The sequence below is a fragment of the Cervus canadensis genome, chromosome 15 (assembly GCF_019320065.1).
Source record: "Cervus canadensis isolate Bull #8, Minnesota chromosome 15, ASM1932006v1, whole genome shotgun sequence".
NCBI classification, from domain to species: domain Eukaryota; kingdom Metazoa; phylum Chordata; class Mammalia; order Artiodactyla; family Cervidae; genus Cervus; species Cervus canadensis.
The window spans coordinates 70,350,843-70,367,155 of record NC_057400.1 but is presented as its reverse complement, the minus strand read 5'-3'; the positions used below and the strand labels follow the sequence as shown (position 1 = coordinate 70,367,155).

At 38.7% G+C, this 16,313-nt stretch overlaps 1 protein-coding gene and 1 non-coding gene across 6 annotated transcripts in view; one reads left to right on the top strand and one right to left on the bottom strand.

Moving 5' to 3' along the window:
- The window catches only part of HERC2 (HECT and RLD domain containing E3 ubiquitin protein ligase 2), a 240,063-nt gene that overhangs the window by 185,057 nt on the left and 38,693 nt on the right, over positions 1-16,313 (bottom strand). For 4 of the 5 annotated variants that reach the window (XM_043488204.1, XM_043488205.1, XM_043488207.1 and 1 more), the window contains 5 exons: positions 12,276-12,413; positions 4,925-5,144; positions 2,265-2,365; positions 1,630-1,786; positions 234-344 (listed from right to left, as the gene is read on the bottom strand). In XM_043488204.1, coding sequence (XP_043344139.1) covers positions 234-344; positions 1,630-1,786; positions 2,265-2,365; positions 4,925-5,144; positions 12,276-12,413 — 727 coding nt within the window. Of the gene's footprint in view, positions 1-233; positions 345-1,629; positions 1,787-2,264; positions 2,368-4,924; positions 5,145-12,275; positions 12,414-16,313 lie in introns of those variants that run through there. The other variant, XM_043488208.1, reaches the window with a different exon arrangement.
- Positions 8,470-8,576, top strand: LOC122454117. Its single transcript, XR_006273326.1, has one exon. It is a non-coding gene; the product is annotated as a U6 spliceosomal RNA (small nuclear RNA).

Below are 16,313 nucleotides of genomic sequence, written 5' to 3'. Positions count from 1 at the left end.
CAGAGAGAAAGGAAAAAAAAAAAACAGTTCCTAGACTACTAGAAAGTTGATCATAAAAAGGAAGCGAAGAAAACTTAAGTGTAGCCAGATCTGAAAGAAGGGTCCTGGGACATGGTTCTTTGATCACAGATCCTCACACATTTGCTGAAATCACAAATAGTTCAAGGAAATGCAACAGCTGCTCGATACAGAGGTGTTTCCCAACCACACTTTCAGCCTGGGGCACGGCTCACCTCAGCGCGCCTCTCTGCACAGCCAGTTCTAGCAGGATGGCCAGGGCCAGGTGCTGGTCCTGCAGGGGGATGCTTCCCGGCCCTTTGGTTCCAGGCGTTCCATGAACATCCCTGAAAGGACAGCAGAGGATGCGGCAACAAAGTGACAACAGAGCTTAAAGAGAATGTGCTTAAAATAAGCATGCTCTTAACGTTAAACTAATTATATTCCCTCTCCCATGAAGAAGTGTTTTTAGTATTTAGAATCAAGTTTCTGAGACTTGCTTACTCAAATTTAATCAGATACTCTAAAGGAGACAATTAACTTGTAAAGACAAAATTTTACTACAAGTATTGACTGAGATACTAATAAGATGATTACATTAGAAGACATTCCAAGTTGCTATAGCATAAAACTACCTATATCATTATTCAAATCATGAGTAGAAAAATGTTTAGACATGTTTCCAGTTTCAGTGACATGTAAGGCTATTACAGTATCAACATTCATCTACAAAACTGGAGAAGTATCCATTTATAAAACCATCTGAAAATCTATGGGCAAAATGTCAGTTTATTTTTATTTCTGACCAAAGAAACTTTCCCTTGTTCTCCAAAAATAAGTAAGTCTTCTTAACCCAAGATGAGGGAGGGAGGATCTTCCAACATCACTACTACTGCTGAATTTTTAAAATCAATTCCAAGCCTGTTTTCAGGGCCTCCCAACCCTAAACTACATGGCAATGACATCAGAAACTCTGAATAGCTAAACCTACAGCCCACTGGCATGGAGACCAGAGGTGTCTTCCTGCTGCAAGGGACACAGCAGGTGAGAGAATGAGAATCAACTCTCCTCCCGTCTCTGCTGTTTAATTTTGTACTGAGTATACATATTTTCCTTAAACTTAAAAACTATTAACAAAATGCATAGCACCTAAGACCAGAGTTCATGACTTTCCGTAAAGAAAAATGATTTACATTCATATCTTTTCACACTAAGAAGACCCATTGTAGGTTTAAACATTTCATTCTGAATCAGTTGTTTAGTCCCACAGACAATACCCACCACTCAGAATGGTGGCACCTGCATTCACTGAGAGATGTATAAGAGGTGCTCAAACACTTTAGGAAATACTGATATCCAAATCATAAAATTTCTGAAAAAAATAAGTAACAAAAGCATGATTCATCTTCCACTCCATTCAGTATGACAGCCTACTAGGTGCAATCAAAATTTCGAAAGTCAAACATTTGAAAAGCTGAGAACCAAAGATCTGGAATCACAGAGCTGAGGGTATGCAGGAAACACGCCAGGAATCAATCTACTGAGTTTCTTATCTCTAAACAGAAGGAGAGACAAGACTCTGAAGCAGGCTGGAACCATTCACACAGTAAGATATGAAAAGGAAGAACTCACCCAGTCACGACGGACCTGAGGAACCGGGTTGCTCTTTCTACCACCTCCAGCCACACAGAGGATACGGTGCTCTCATCAAAGAGGGAGGCCTCGGGCAGGGCTCTCAGAGCATCCAGAGACTCCTGCAACAGCTCACTGCAGAGGTCCGCGTCCTCCCCTGGGCACACACACATACGGCAGATGAGGCCGTCCATCCCCCGGCAGCACACACACCGAGCACTCCCCACTCTCCCAGGTGGGTTTTCTAGTACCAGAGTGAGAGAATGACACTGGCACATTTTCTATTTCCCACTTTCCTCTCAATTAGAAACCCCAAGAACTCAGAGATTAAAAGTTAATAGTTACTCCAAAGTGTTCTTTATTTTATGACTCTTATATGGGCGCTTCTACTTTCTGGTTCTCCTAGAAAATAAATCAGTACTGAGGCACTGCGGTGGTTTACCTGGGATGTGTGTGTGCATACACACCTTTTTAGGCCTGAAAAGTCAAACAGACTATGAAGTCTCTCATTTTACCAACAAGAAAAATGAGGCATGGAGAGCACATAGACCATCCTAGGGGCATGGGTTGGCAGAAGCGAACAAAGAATCCATATCGCCTGATGTGGCAGCAAAGAGAACATGCTGGGCACATACCTGAGCGCCAGGCCCTGCGCAGAAATGCAAAGGCGAAGGAGAGAGCTGCCCTGGACCCCACTCTTGCCAGGCCTTCCACGCCTTTGCCTGCAGGCCGGGAACTGCAAACAACACACAAGGGGTGGGAGGGAATGGGAACTGGTCAGTCAAGAGGCATGTGCAAATGCTAAAATAAAGTATGTAGTACAAAAGGATTTGTTCCAAAATGTGATCAGTGGGTTTCTTTAGATAAGAGGATCACAAACAACTTTTAGTTTGACATTTTAAAAACTTTTACCAAATTTCCTTTGTAAAGAAAAAGAAAATGTCCTTTGTAAAGAAAGATATTTACAAAGAATTTTAAATGACTTGCAAAAACACAAAATAATCTCAGGGAACTAATATTATTAGTTGGATAAACAGTAAGTACATAAAAGGGGAGAATAACCTCACGCAATAAAGAAAAGGCAGGTGAGAGGTGAGGCGCACACAGAAAACCACGCATCCAGGCCAGGAGTCTGCTCTGGGTCTCCCCTGCTTGGGTGAATGTGACCGCCGGGTCTGCAGGCCCCACACTCGTGCTCTTCTCCTTCATCCCACCTCCTGAGAGGTTACCCGCTCCTGAATTTAGTGCTTATCATTCTCGGGTGTCTTTTTAAGCTTTTTATTACTTACATGTGTTAATTTAACAAGACATGGTTTCATTGTGCATCTATTAAGAAGTCATACAAACCATAAAAATCATCCTTGAAAAAAAAAACAAGAAAACAAAAATGTGTGTACAGTATAAACTTAACCATAGGAAGCAATTTTATTTTCAACTTTATACTATTATGGTTTTACTACCATGTATTTTATTCTCTTTCATAAAGTTAGAAATGTTATTTAAAATGGGCAAGATATGGAATGATCTCCCCAAGACACAATATCAAGTCAAATTAGCAGTGAAGAATGTGAGGACCCAACAGAGGCAGCTGGTATGCACAAGTCTATAAATCCTGACTAGAACGGAACATGTGCCTGGAGAGCTCTAAGGAAACACAAACAACTGAAATTAGCGGCTGCCTCCTACGAGGCAATTGGGTGCCTGGAAGACAGGAATAAGGAGATTTATACTGAATAAGACTATAACCTTAATAGATAAAGATGTATAGTAAGACATGTGGTCTTTAAAACAATAAATACACAGACAAAGTCAATTCAGATGAGGTGGGAGGAGAACCCCACACAGGGAACCCTTTAAGAAATACATTACAGGAGAAGCATGAATCTAGGGCTCTCCTAAGCCAATCGTGACCTTATCCACGGAAAAAGAGCCCAGCAGTCCTAAAGTGGCATGGTTTAAGAACTGCTACATCTTCAACAAGTGGCTCTCTATTTTACAGATATTTAAGCAAACAGAAATAGAACAGTTTGGACACACCCCCATCTACACCGATCAACTATCCAACCCAGAGCTAGTTCTGTGAAAAAGGTAAAACTCACTACTATCCAAATAGGTTGAGAAATTAGGAAATCTATAAATATTTAGGAAATAACACTATATATCTAACAAAATGGCTATAGTAAATAAGTGACAACACCAAAAGCTGACAAGGATAGAAAAAAACAACCACTCACACTTGGCTGATGAGAATGTAAAATTGTACAGTTATTCTGCACATAGTATGAAAATGCCTTACAAACCCAAACCTAAGACCCAGCAACTGCACTCTAAGTTATTTATCCCAGAGAAACTGAAACTTATGTTCACAGAAAAACCTGTAGAAAATATTCACAGCAACTTTATTCAAAATACTCTAAAATTATAAACAACTGAGATACCTTCAAAAGGTGAGTGGTTAAAAAAATACGGTACACCTATACACGGAATCCTGTTCAACAATGACGACACACGCATATACCTGGAAGAATCTCAAAGGAATAATACTGAGTGAAAAAGCCAACCTCATAAAGTTACATAACAGACATGAAAACAGCTATAAAAAAGGGTCCTTATCCTATACCCTGCCTGGGGCGGTTCTGACAGAAATCTACACCTGTAATAAAATCCCCTGGAAACACACACACAGGACTGAGAGCGCCTAAAATGGGAAACATGAGTAACACAGGTAAAATGTATCCAAGTCAATATCCTAACTGTGATTCTGCCTTACAATTTCCACCTGGCTAACCCTGGGGAACCTGGGCGAAGGGTATAAGGAATCTCTCTGTATCATTTCTTACAACTACAAGTGAGTCCATAAAAGCACCTCTTATAATAAAAGAATGAGCAAATCACATTAAGAAGAAAAAAATGAAGCATCTAAACTAGTTAAGCACTACTGCAATATGATAATTTCCTATCCAATACCAAAATTAAACATAAAGAATATAATGTTCAGATCAGATTTTCAAATCTTGACATGCTGATCTAAACTTCCGACCGGTTTCTACTGCTACTGACAGAAAAGTGTCTTTAATGGGACAGATTACAGCATGGCCTGATACTTCATAAGCAAACTGGGAAAGCCATTCACCAAATTATATAAAACATACAAAAAGGGAAAGCAAGAATAAAATTTCAGAAAAAGAAAAAACAGACTACATTTTAAGTCTTAATTAAACTTTCCTTATTAAACAAACCAGACTGAGTTTTACATTTAGCTGTTATCAAGATACTTTCTTAATTATATTATTACCTTTTTTTGTCCGCAGGAGGCAAAGAAATGTTGCTGCTTTTCCACTTAACTTTGACATTCTCCTGGAAAACAGTTCTATTCAAGGCAATGAAATATCGTTCCAAAACAATGAGCCTCTGCTTGAGTCTCAGAGCTGAAAGGGTGGTGGTCGCTGATTGGATGGCCAGAGCTTGTTGCTCTTTAACCAATACAGAAAGACACTCCTTCAATTCATTCACATCTAGAAAACAACATAAAATATCCAACCTCTGAATATCATAGGCACAGTTTGTTTTAAGGTTGATAGGTAGTAAGAACAGGTAACACGAGTGCTTAGTATGTGCCACAAATGATTTTAAGCACTTAACGCACATTAGGTAATCGTCACAGGCACCACAGAGAGGTGGTACTGGGAGGGCATCCTATGGAGGAGGCAACTCAGCTCCGAGCACCTGCCCAATGTCCCCCAGACGCGTATGGCACACTGCCCTTCTGTAAACACGGGATCAGGTAAAAAAAGTTTTTAACACAACACTATGAAGTCAATGCTTATTAGCAATACATTCCTAGACAGAAAGAAAAACCATATTCAGTATTTATGTTATGAAACCAAATTCATAACGAGAATGATGTTTCAATAAATTGCCCAGCATACAACACCCACGAAAGTTGATATATTTACTGGAATATTTCAGAGGAAGATGAAATTAACTAGTCAGAATGTGCTACGGATACGGGGTATTTCGTTATACTATTCCTTCTACTGTGTATGTTTGAAATATTCCACACTTTAGGACTTTTTTTTTTTAGGTACCTAGAAGAAGTTACATGAATGAAAATAATTAAAAGGAGTCTTATCTAGCGATTAATCATAAAGCTACCTAAACTTGAACTATAAACTAAGTTACCTTCCACCAACCCCTTATAACACTACGTACCCAGTGGTGACCAAAGGAGGGGGAGGGTGCTGTTCTTTTTGTTCTGTCTCTGATGCTGATTAGTTATGAGGCTAAACCAATCAACACCCTGGTAGCTTTATATCCCAAGAGACAACAGCCACATACCTAGTGAATGTCCCTATATGGAAGACACTTACTTCTCAGCTACCCATGACCTCAACATGCTTTTCCCATGAGAAAGGAGATCACAGAAGGCATCAGATGGACACACCTCACCTCTCTTTAGGGCTGCCTCCAGGACAAAGCTTCTCTCACCACGCACAGGCACTATGGCACAGAGACAGATATTCAGAAACCAGAGGCTGGATTCCAAGTGTGGAAAGCTCCACTAGCTAAAACAGCTAACCACTACAAAATCTAGACCAAAAATACTTCAAAAATACATACATCTTTTAAACTCCACACTAGGCTCAAGATGAAGTAGAAAGATTTATACGTGAGGTACCATCCCTAGCCGTCACAGGCATCCTTGCAGAATCACTGTTGGCCCACCACTGAGAGACGCCTGATTCCTTGTGGACACACAGGAGACATCACTGAAACAGCACTGCCAAGGACAGCTCAGCAGAATTTCTCCCAGAGATCAGGTCTAACAAAAGGCACCTTCCACAACAGTCACTGCATTTTCTACCAGGAAGTGATGACATCTCTCATCTGCCTCGCTACAAAGCCCAGAGATAACTGTGAAGCAGAGAGAGCACACATGCTCTTGAGCGTCTACCTGCTCTCCTTCCTGACTGTCCTACATCTGCTTGCCCTGTCCGACTCCTAAGGCTAAGAAATCAGTCGGGTTTTGCAGGACACTTTGAAAGAAGTTGGTGAATGTTTACCTACAAGACAGAGAAATAAATCATGAGGCCATGCGGGGAGCCAGCAGAACTCCAATCCCCCTCCTGACATTAACAAAGTATAGCATCTTCTTGCTCTGTCAGAATGGTGTCACAGAAAGCCAATGAAATAGCCTCAGGATATAACCTGAAGATGCCTGTGTTTCAACACAAAGTTACTCACCACACCACGAACGAGGAAGATCTCAAAATTAATTTTCAAAAGACAATCAATAGATGGAAAAACCAAGATGACAGAGACATTACAATGCTCTGAGAAAGATTTTAAAGAAGCCACAGATTAAAAATGCCTCAAAAACCAAAAACACACTTGAAACATATGAAAAAATAGAAAACCTAAGTCAAAAAGAATGTCTATAAAAAAAAAAAAAAAAGAACCAAATGGAAATTTTGGAACCAAAATAAAAAGTTCAGTGAAAGGGCTCAACAGTAGAATGAAAAAAAAAAAAAAATTAAAAGCTAGAAGTTGCCCGATCTGAATAAAGACCAAAAATACACTGCAAAAAATAAAACCGCACTGAACTAAAACTATGCTAGAAGGATTCACCAGCACATTACATGAAGCAGCAAAAAGGCTCAGTGAACTCAAAGACAGGGCACTGTAATTCACCTAATCAGAGCAACAAAAAGAAAAAAGAATGAAAAACATGTGAAAATAGCTTAAGGGGTATATGGCACAACATCAAGCAGACTAACATTTGCAGGGCCCCAGAAGGAGAAGAGGCGGAGAAAGACACAGAGAAGTAACCTGGTGTAACACGGGTACAAACCTGCCGAACTGGGGCAGGAAGCAGACACTGAAATCTAGGAGGTCCAGGCAGTCTATACTTAAAATGGGTAACCGACATGGGCCTACTGTAGGTAATGGCACATGGGACCTACTCAGTGTTATGTGGCAGCCTGGATAGCAGGAGGGGAGTCTGAGGGAGAATGGATACATGTGGGTGTATGACTGAGTCCCTCTGCTGTTCACCTCAAACTGTCACAACACTGTTAATCAGCTATACCCCAAAACAAAACACAGTTTGCTAAAAATAAATAAATAAGAGTCATCTATATTCAGCCGACAAAAGACTATCTTCAGACATAAGGACAACACACAGACTGAAAATGAAGGGATGGAAAAAGATATTCCATGCAAATGAAAACCTAAAGAAACCTGGGGTACCTACACTTAGATCAGATAAATAGATTTTAAAACAAAACTGTAATAGGGGACAAAGAAGAGCATTACGTAATGATAAAGAGGTGAGTCAAACAAAAGGACTAACATTTGTAAAACAGTTATACACCTAACATAGGCATAACCATATCAAAGCAAATCTTAACAGACCTAAAAAGAGAAATCAATTGCTATACAGTAATAGTACAGGACTCTAGTACCTCACTTACATCAACAGATAAATAAATCATTCAGACAGAAAAATCACTAAAATAACATCAGACTTAAATGACAATGTAAGACCTGATGGCCTTAACAGATAATATACAGTTCATTCCATCCAAAAGTAACAGAATACACATTCTTCTCAAGTGCACGTGAAACATTCTCCATAATGGAAAACACATTAGGCCACAATAAACTTCATTAGATGGAAATCACATCAAGAATCTTTCCAAACTATAAAGTTATGAAATTGGAAATCAATTACAAAAAGAAAACTGGAAAACTCACAAACACAGGGAGATGCAACAACATGCCACTGAAGAATAATGGGTCAATGAACAAATCAAGAGAAATTTTCAAAAAATACCTTTAGTGCTCGCTTCGGCAGCACATATACTAAAATTGGAACGATACAGAGAAGATTAGCATGGCCCCTGAGCAAGGATGACACGCAAATTCGTGAAGCGTTCCATATTTTTACACAGAAGTACAGAACAGACTTTTGAATTCTGTGGGAGAAGGTGAGGGTGGGATGTTTCGAAAGAACAGCATGTATATTATCTATGGTGAAACAGATCACCAGCCCAGGTGGGATGCATGAGACAAGTGCTCGGGCCTGGTGCACTGGGAAGACCCAGAGGAATCGGGTGGAGAGGGAGGTGGGAGGGGGGATCGGGATGAGGAACACATGTAACTCCATGGCTGATTCATGTCAATATATGACAAAACCCACTGAAATGTTGTGAAGTAATTAGCCTCCAACTAATAAAAAAAAATAATAAATAAAAATAAAAATAAAAAATACCTTTAGACAAAGGAAAAAGGAATTGCAACCTACCAAACTTACCAGATACAGCAAAAGCAGTTCTAACAGGGAAGTTCAGAAAGATAAATGTCTACCTCAAAAAAAGAAAAAGAAAAAAGAAAACTCTCAAACAAGAAACTAAATAACCTAAGTAAACACCTCAATAAACTAAAAAAAAAAAAGAAATGAGATGAAAAGAAAGAACAAATGAAGCCCTAAGTTATTAGATGGGAGGAAACAACAAAAGTGAAAGTGGGAACAATTGAAAGAGAATAAAAAGATGATATAAAAGATCAATAAAACCAACAGCTGTTTTTTGAAAAGATAAACAAAAGTGACAAACTGTTAGCTAGAATCACCAAGAAATAGAGAGGACCCAAATAAATAAAATCATACATGTAAAAGGAAATGTTACAACTGGCACCAGAGAAATACAATTATACAACAACAAACTTCAGAGACTAGATGAAATAAATTCCTAGGAATATACAAAATTTCAAGACTGAATCATAAAGAGATAGAAAACATGACCAGACCAATAACCTGTAAGGAGACTGAATTAGTCATCAAAAACCTCCCAACAAACTAACTCCAGGACCAAAGGGCTTCACTGCGGAATTATGAAAAACCTTCAAAGAAGAATTAATTCTAATTCTTCTCAAACTCTTCCAAGGATAAACAAAAAAAAAAAAAAAGGAGGGAATACTTCCAAACTCATTTTATAAAAATAAGACCAGGATTACCCTGATACCAAAAACAGACAAGACAACCACGAGAAAAGAAAATTTCAGGACAATTACCCTGATGTTCACAGATGCAAAAATATTCAACAAAATATTCACAAAATAATTCAACAATACATTAAAAGAATCATACATCATAGTAAAATGGGATTTATTCCAGGGATACAAAGATATATCAACATCCACAAATCAATCAATGTGCTATACAACAGTAACAAACTGAAGGATAAATATCATAATCACCTCAACAGATGCAGAAAAAGCACTTCCCATAACTCAATATACATTTATCATGAAAACTCTCAACACAGTGGGTAGAGGGAACATACCTCAATGTAATAAAGGCTATAAATGATGAGCCCAGAGCTAACACCATACTCAATGCTGAAAAGCTGAAACATTTCCTCTAATATAAGGAACAAGACAAGGATGCCCACTCTCACAACTTTTTTTCAACACAGTATTTGAAGTTCTAGCCACAGCAAAGAAGAAAAAGTAAATGAAACTGTAAAGGAATAAGTAAAACTGTCACTGCCTGTAATGTCATGATGTCATACACAGAAAACCCTGAAGACACTCAGAAGAATTATCAGAACTCATCAATGAATTTGGTAAAGTTTTAGGATACAAAATTAATAAACACAAACCTGTTGCATTTCTATTCACAAACAATGAACTATCAGAATGAGAAATTAAGAAAAAGGGTCCTATTGACCCTTTTTGATATATATATCAATATATAAGTATATATGTTTATATATATAAATTTTATATATATATTTTATATATTGATATATATTATATATTTATTTTTTTTTATATCAATATATATAAAATAGCTAGGAACAAATCTAAGGAGGCAAAAGAACTGTAGTTAAAAAACTGCAAGACACTGATAAAGGAAACTGACAACGTAAGACACATAGTGCTCGTATAACCAAAGAATTAATATTATTTAAATGACCATACTACCCATCTACAGATTCAATGCAACTCCTATCAAAATTTCAATGACATTTTTCAAACAACTAGAACAAATAATCCTAAAATTTGTACAGAAATATAAAAAAAAATCTCAAATAGTTAAAATATTTTTGAGATAGAACAAAGCTAGAGGTATCATGCTCCCTCATTTTAAACTATAAGACTTTTATGAAAGACCTGAAACCATGAAACTTCTAGAAGAACAAGGCAGTATGCTTTTTGACACTGGTCCTAGCAGTATCTTTCTGGATATGTTTCCTCAGGCAAGAGAAACAAAAGCAAAAATAAACTAAAGGGACTACATCAAACTAAAAAGCTTCTGCACAGTGAAGAAAACTATCAACAAAATGATAAAGCTGCCTACTGAATAGGTGATATTTACAAACAGTATATCCAATAAGGATTAACGTACAAAAACTCAATTCAACATTAAAACAAAAAAACCAGCTCAATTAAAAAATGGGCAGAGAAAACCACAATTCTAAAAGACACATGCACCCCAATGTTTGTTGCGGCCCTATTTACAATAGCCAGGACATGGAAGCAACCTATGAACGAATAAAGAAGTACATATGTGCAATGGTACATATATACAATGGAATATCACTCAGCCATAACAAGGAACAAATGTGACTCAGTTGAACTGAGGTGGATGAACCTAGAGCCTTTTATACAGAGTGAAGTAAGTCAGGAAGAGAAAAACAAATATCATGTATTAACCTTGGACAGTAAGGAGATCAAACCAGTCAATCCAAAAGGAAATCAACCCTGAATATTCACTGGAAGGACTGATGCTGAAGCTCCAATACTTTGGCCCCCTGATGCAAACAGCTGATTCACTGGAAAAGACTCTTAGGCTGGGAAGGGTTGAAAGCAGGAGAAGGGGACAACAGAGGATGAGATGGCTGGATGGCAACCATCTTAAATGAGGTAACTAGACTAGTCAACGGAGAGGGCAATGGCACCCCACTCCAGTCCTCTTGCCTGGAAAATCCCATGGACGGAGGAGCCTGCTAGGCTGCAGTCCATGAGGTCGCAAAGAGTCAGACATGACTGAGCGACTTCACTTTCACTTTTCACTTTTATGCATTGGAGAAGGAAATGGCAAGCCACTCCAGTGTTCTTGCCTGGAGAATCCCAGGGATGGGGTCGCACAGAGTCAGACACTACTGAAGTGACTTAGCAGCAGTAGCAGTAGACTAGTCAAAATCCTAAAAACAGAAAGTGATTTCCAAGGTAAGAAAGGGAAGTTTCAGTTTGGGAAGATAAAGAGGCTCTGGAAATGGATGGTATACAACAGTGTGAATCTATTTAATGTCACTGAATGGTTCTCTTAAAAGTGACTGAAATGGTAAAATGTATGTTATACACAGTCTACTAAAATATAAACTTGGAGGAGGAAATGCCAACCCAATCCAGTACTCTTGCCAGGAAAATCCCATGGACAGAGGAGCCTGGTGGGCTACAGTCCACACAGTGGCAAAGAGTCAGACACACCAAGTGACTGAGCACACTACTAAACATATAAAAATTTAAGTTTAATTTTTAAAAATCCCATGACAAAAATAAAGTTCATCTACTCTACCTAGAAAACGAATGCCAAACCGTTCATATCAAAGAACGAGAATCTCAGAAGACCATCGTACCTGGCTGCTTGCCCCATACCCAGCTCTCTAGGATTGACTTGGCCCGATACACAGGTGCAGGAGTTTCTTCCTCTTCTTTTTTCTCTCTGTCATTCAGATCTTCTTTCTTTGTTCCAATCTGAGTATCAACACCGTCGTCTGGAAAATTTTTTATAAATTTAAGTATACAAATTGCTTTTTAAAATGTAACATAACACTTGCCAGTCTCTTTGCAAATTTTCACCCAAAAAATGGAAAAGTTAAGTTGCAACACACATCATTAGCTGACCATTTGACAATTGGGAAGAAAAAATTACATGACTCATCAACATAACAAACAGTGTGATTTAAGAAGTAATGAATGGCCGGCCCAGTGACTCCATTAATTTGAAAAATCAAAATATCACTCAAACTGTTCTTTGACGTATGTCTTCCAAGATATTCCATCATTTTCCTACTATATTTCTCAACTAAAAAACTTAGTCTTTGTATTAACATTAATTGTTTTTATCCAGTGATTCCCAATTGCAGTGTGTCCACAAGGCAAGGAGGGCATGGAATGGGAATATGATTGAAAAATCATCTTCAACTCTATACAGTGCCCTACCCCACACCAACTGAGAACCAATGTTACACAGGGCCACTACCACTGAAATAATAATTCAGGAATGCTGCAATACAGAAGTAAATGGAGTACCACAACTTTAGGCCACTGACAAGTTGGCCTAAGAAAAACTGTTATGAAACTCCTTACTTAGCAAGTTAAGAGAGAACTAATATTAACCTTGAAGTGTAAATGTATCCTATCCTAGAAGATCGCTACTAAATGAACCATTTTCTAAATAATAGAAACTATTTTCTAAATAATAATTAGAAATAGACACTTGACCCTTGAACAACATGTGCAGTCAAAAATCTGCAGCTCTTCCGTATCCAGCAATTCAAACCACTGATCACGCAGTGCCATAGTACTTACTACTGAAAAAAAATCTGCTCATATACTGACCTGCATAGTTCAAACCTGTGTTGTTAGTTAGCATCCACTATTACATCTAAATCTGTGAAAAAAGAGTGTATCATATCACAAAAAGTAAAGAGTATCTAAAACCAACAAGGGATAAAAGAAACTCCAACATTCAATAAGAAAAATATCAGATGTCCAACAGAAGCAATGCCAAAAAGCTAATGCCATGAAAAGATACTAAATTCATGCTTACAAAAAATATAACTTAAAACAATGAAATATTACTTTACACTCAGCAAGCTCACAACTGTTCAGTTTAGTTCAGTCGCTCAGTTGTGTCCGACTCTTTGCGACGCCATGAATCGCAGCACACCAGGCCCCTCTGTCCATCACCAACTCCCAGAGTTTACTCAAACTCATGTCCATCGAGTCAGTGACGCCATCCAGCCATCTCATCCTCTGTCATCCTCTTCTCCTCCTGCCCCCAATCCCTCACAGCATCAGGGTCTTTTCCAATGAGTCAACTCTTCACATGAGGTTGCCTAAGTATTGGAGTTTTAGCTTTAGCATCAATCCTTCCAGTGAACACCCAGGACTGATCTCCTTTTGGATGGACTGGTTGGATCTCCTTGCAGTCCAAGGGACTCTCAAGAGTCTTCTCCAACACCACAGTTCAAAAGCATCAGTTTTTTGGCACTCAGCTTTCTTCACAGTCCAACTCTCACATCTATACATGACCACTGGAAAAACCATAGCCTTGACTAGACGGACCATTGTTGGCAAAGTAATGTCTCTGCTTTTTAATATGCTATCTAGGTTGGTCATAACTTTCCTTCCAAGGAGTAAGCATCTTTTGATTTCATGCCTGCAATCACCATCTGCAGTGATTTTGGAGCCCCAAAAAATAAAGTCTGACACTGTTTCCACTGTTTCCCAATCTATTTCCCATGAACACTGTTAGAAAGCTAAAATAAAAGCTCCAAGGCAGGACCTTCTATTCCTTTTCCAGCTGGTTTTGCTCTCTGTATCCCAAGGGCCTAGAACAACGGATGCCAGGGAATAAGCCCTCGATGATGAGTCCAATAACTAAATAATGCCAAGTGTCAGGAGAAACGTGGAGCTGGAGGCACAAATCTTCAGACACAGCTATGGGAGAGTCGAGCCCACAGCCCACCTGGAGAGCAATCTAGCACACGGAAGGTCCAGCAGTCGCCTCCGGGCACTGTGCCCACAGAGCTCTCACATAGGCCTGTGACCGGGGGGACTTGGAAACAAACGCTCACAGCAATCTCAGGCACTCCAGACATAACTTATAATGTGTGAACACTATACACTAGTTGCACTAGTATGTTTTAAATACTAGTGTATTTAAAATAAAAACATAAAAACAAATGCATTAGACAGAAAAACACTTAAAAATATGGATTTGGAAACAGTGTGTCAGGAACTGACAAGTATAATTAACTCAGCGTTCTGCCCCTGAGGCCAAAGAAAAAGCCCTTGTCACAGTATACTACTTATGTCCCATTCTCTCAACATCATGCCATAGCTATGGTTAATGGTATCTCTATTGTTTACAGAAATATCAAGGGAATCCCTGGCAGTTCAGTGGTTGGGACTCTGCACTCTCACTGTCAAGGGTTTGGGTTCAGTTCCTAGTCAGGGAATGAGATCCTGCAAGCCACGCAACGTGGCCCAAAAGAAAAAGGAAAAAAACAAAAAAAATCCAACAAAACATAGATTATTTTTGTAATGTAACTAAAGAGCCTCTTGATGAGGTGAAAGAGGAGAGTGAAAAAGCTGACTTAAAATTCAACATTCAAAAAACTAAGATCATGGCATCCAGTCTCATCACTTCATGGCAAATAGATGGGGGAAAAATGGAAACAGTGACAGACTATTTTCTTGGGCTCCAAAATCACTGCTGACGGTGACTGCAGCCATGAAATTAAAGCTGCTTCTTCCTTGGAAGAAAAGCTATGACAAACCTAGACAGCAAATTAAAAAGCACAGACATTACTTTGCCAAAAAAGGTCCATACAGTCAAAGCTATTGTGTTTCCAGTAGTCATGTATGGATGTGAGAGTTGGACCATAAAGAAGGCTGAGAGCCTAAGAATTGATACTTTTGAATTGTTGTATTAAGAAGACTCTTGAGAGGCCCCTCGACGCAAGGAGATCGAATCAGTCAATACTAAAGGAAATCAACCCTGAATAGGCATTGAAAGGACTGATACTAATGCTGAAGCTCCAACACTTTGGCCACCTGATGCCAAGAGCTGACTCATTAGAAAAGACCCTGAAAGGGAGAAGGGGACGACAGAGGAAGAGATGGCTGGATGGCATCACCGACTCAGTGGACATGAGTTTGAGCAAAGCTCCGGGAGGTGGTGGAGGACAGGGAAGCCTGGCGTGCTGCAGTCCATGGGGTCGCAGTGTCAGACAGGACTGAGCAGCAGCAACAACTTAAAAACAACATTCCAATATCCAAAAAAGGCAGGTAAGAGAAACAGAAAACAAACAGTAAGATGACAAGTCTTAGAATCTAAACGTATCATGAATTATACTATAAATGACCTAAACACAAAAGATGGACTGTCACAATGGATTTTCTAAAAATGACCCAACTACATGCAATCTCTACAAAACTCACTTAGAATATACAAATATAAGGAGATTAAAAGTAAATGAATGGAAAGATATAGATACCAAACAATACTAATCAAAAGAAAGTTGAAATGACTATTTTAATATCACATAAAACGGATGCCAGAGAAAAGAAAATTACTGGAGATAAAGAGGAACATAATAATAAATCAGTAAATTCACCAAAGAAAACATAACAAGCTTACATGTGTATGAAGTCAAAATAAAGCCCCAAAACATACAAAACAAGAACTAAAAAGAAAAATGGACAAATCCACAATGATGTTAGAGATACCAATACTACCCTGTCAGTAACAAAACAAGCAGAGAGAAACCCAGCCCTGATAAGGAACTGAAAATCATAAGCATAAACCAAACAGGTGTGATCAACACTTTAAACAACAAGGCAGCCAACAAGAGTAGAACACGCCTTCTTTCTGAAGTATACGT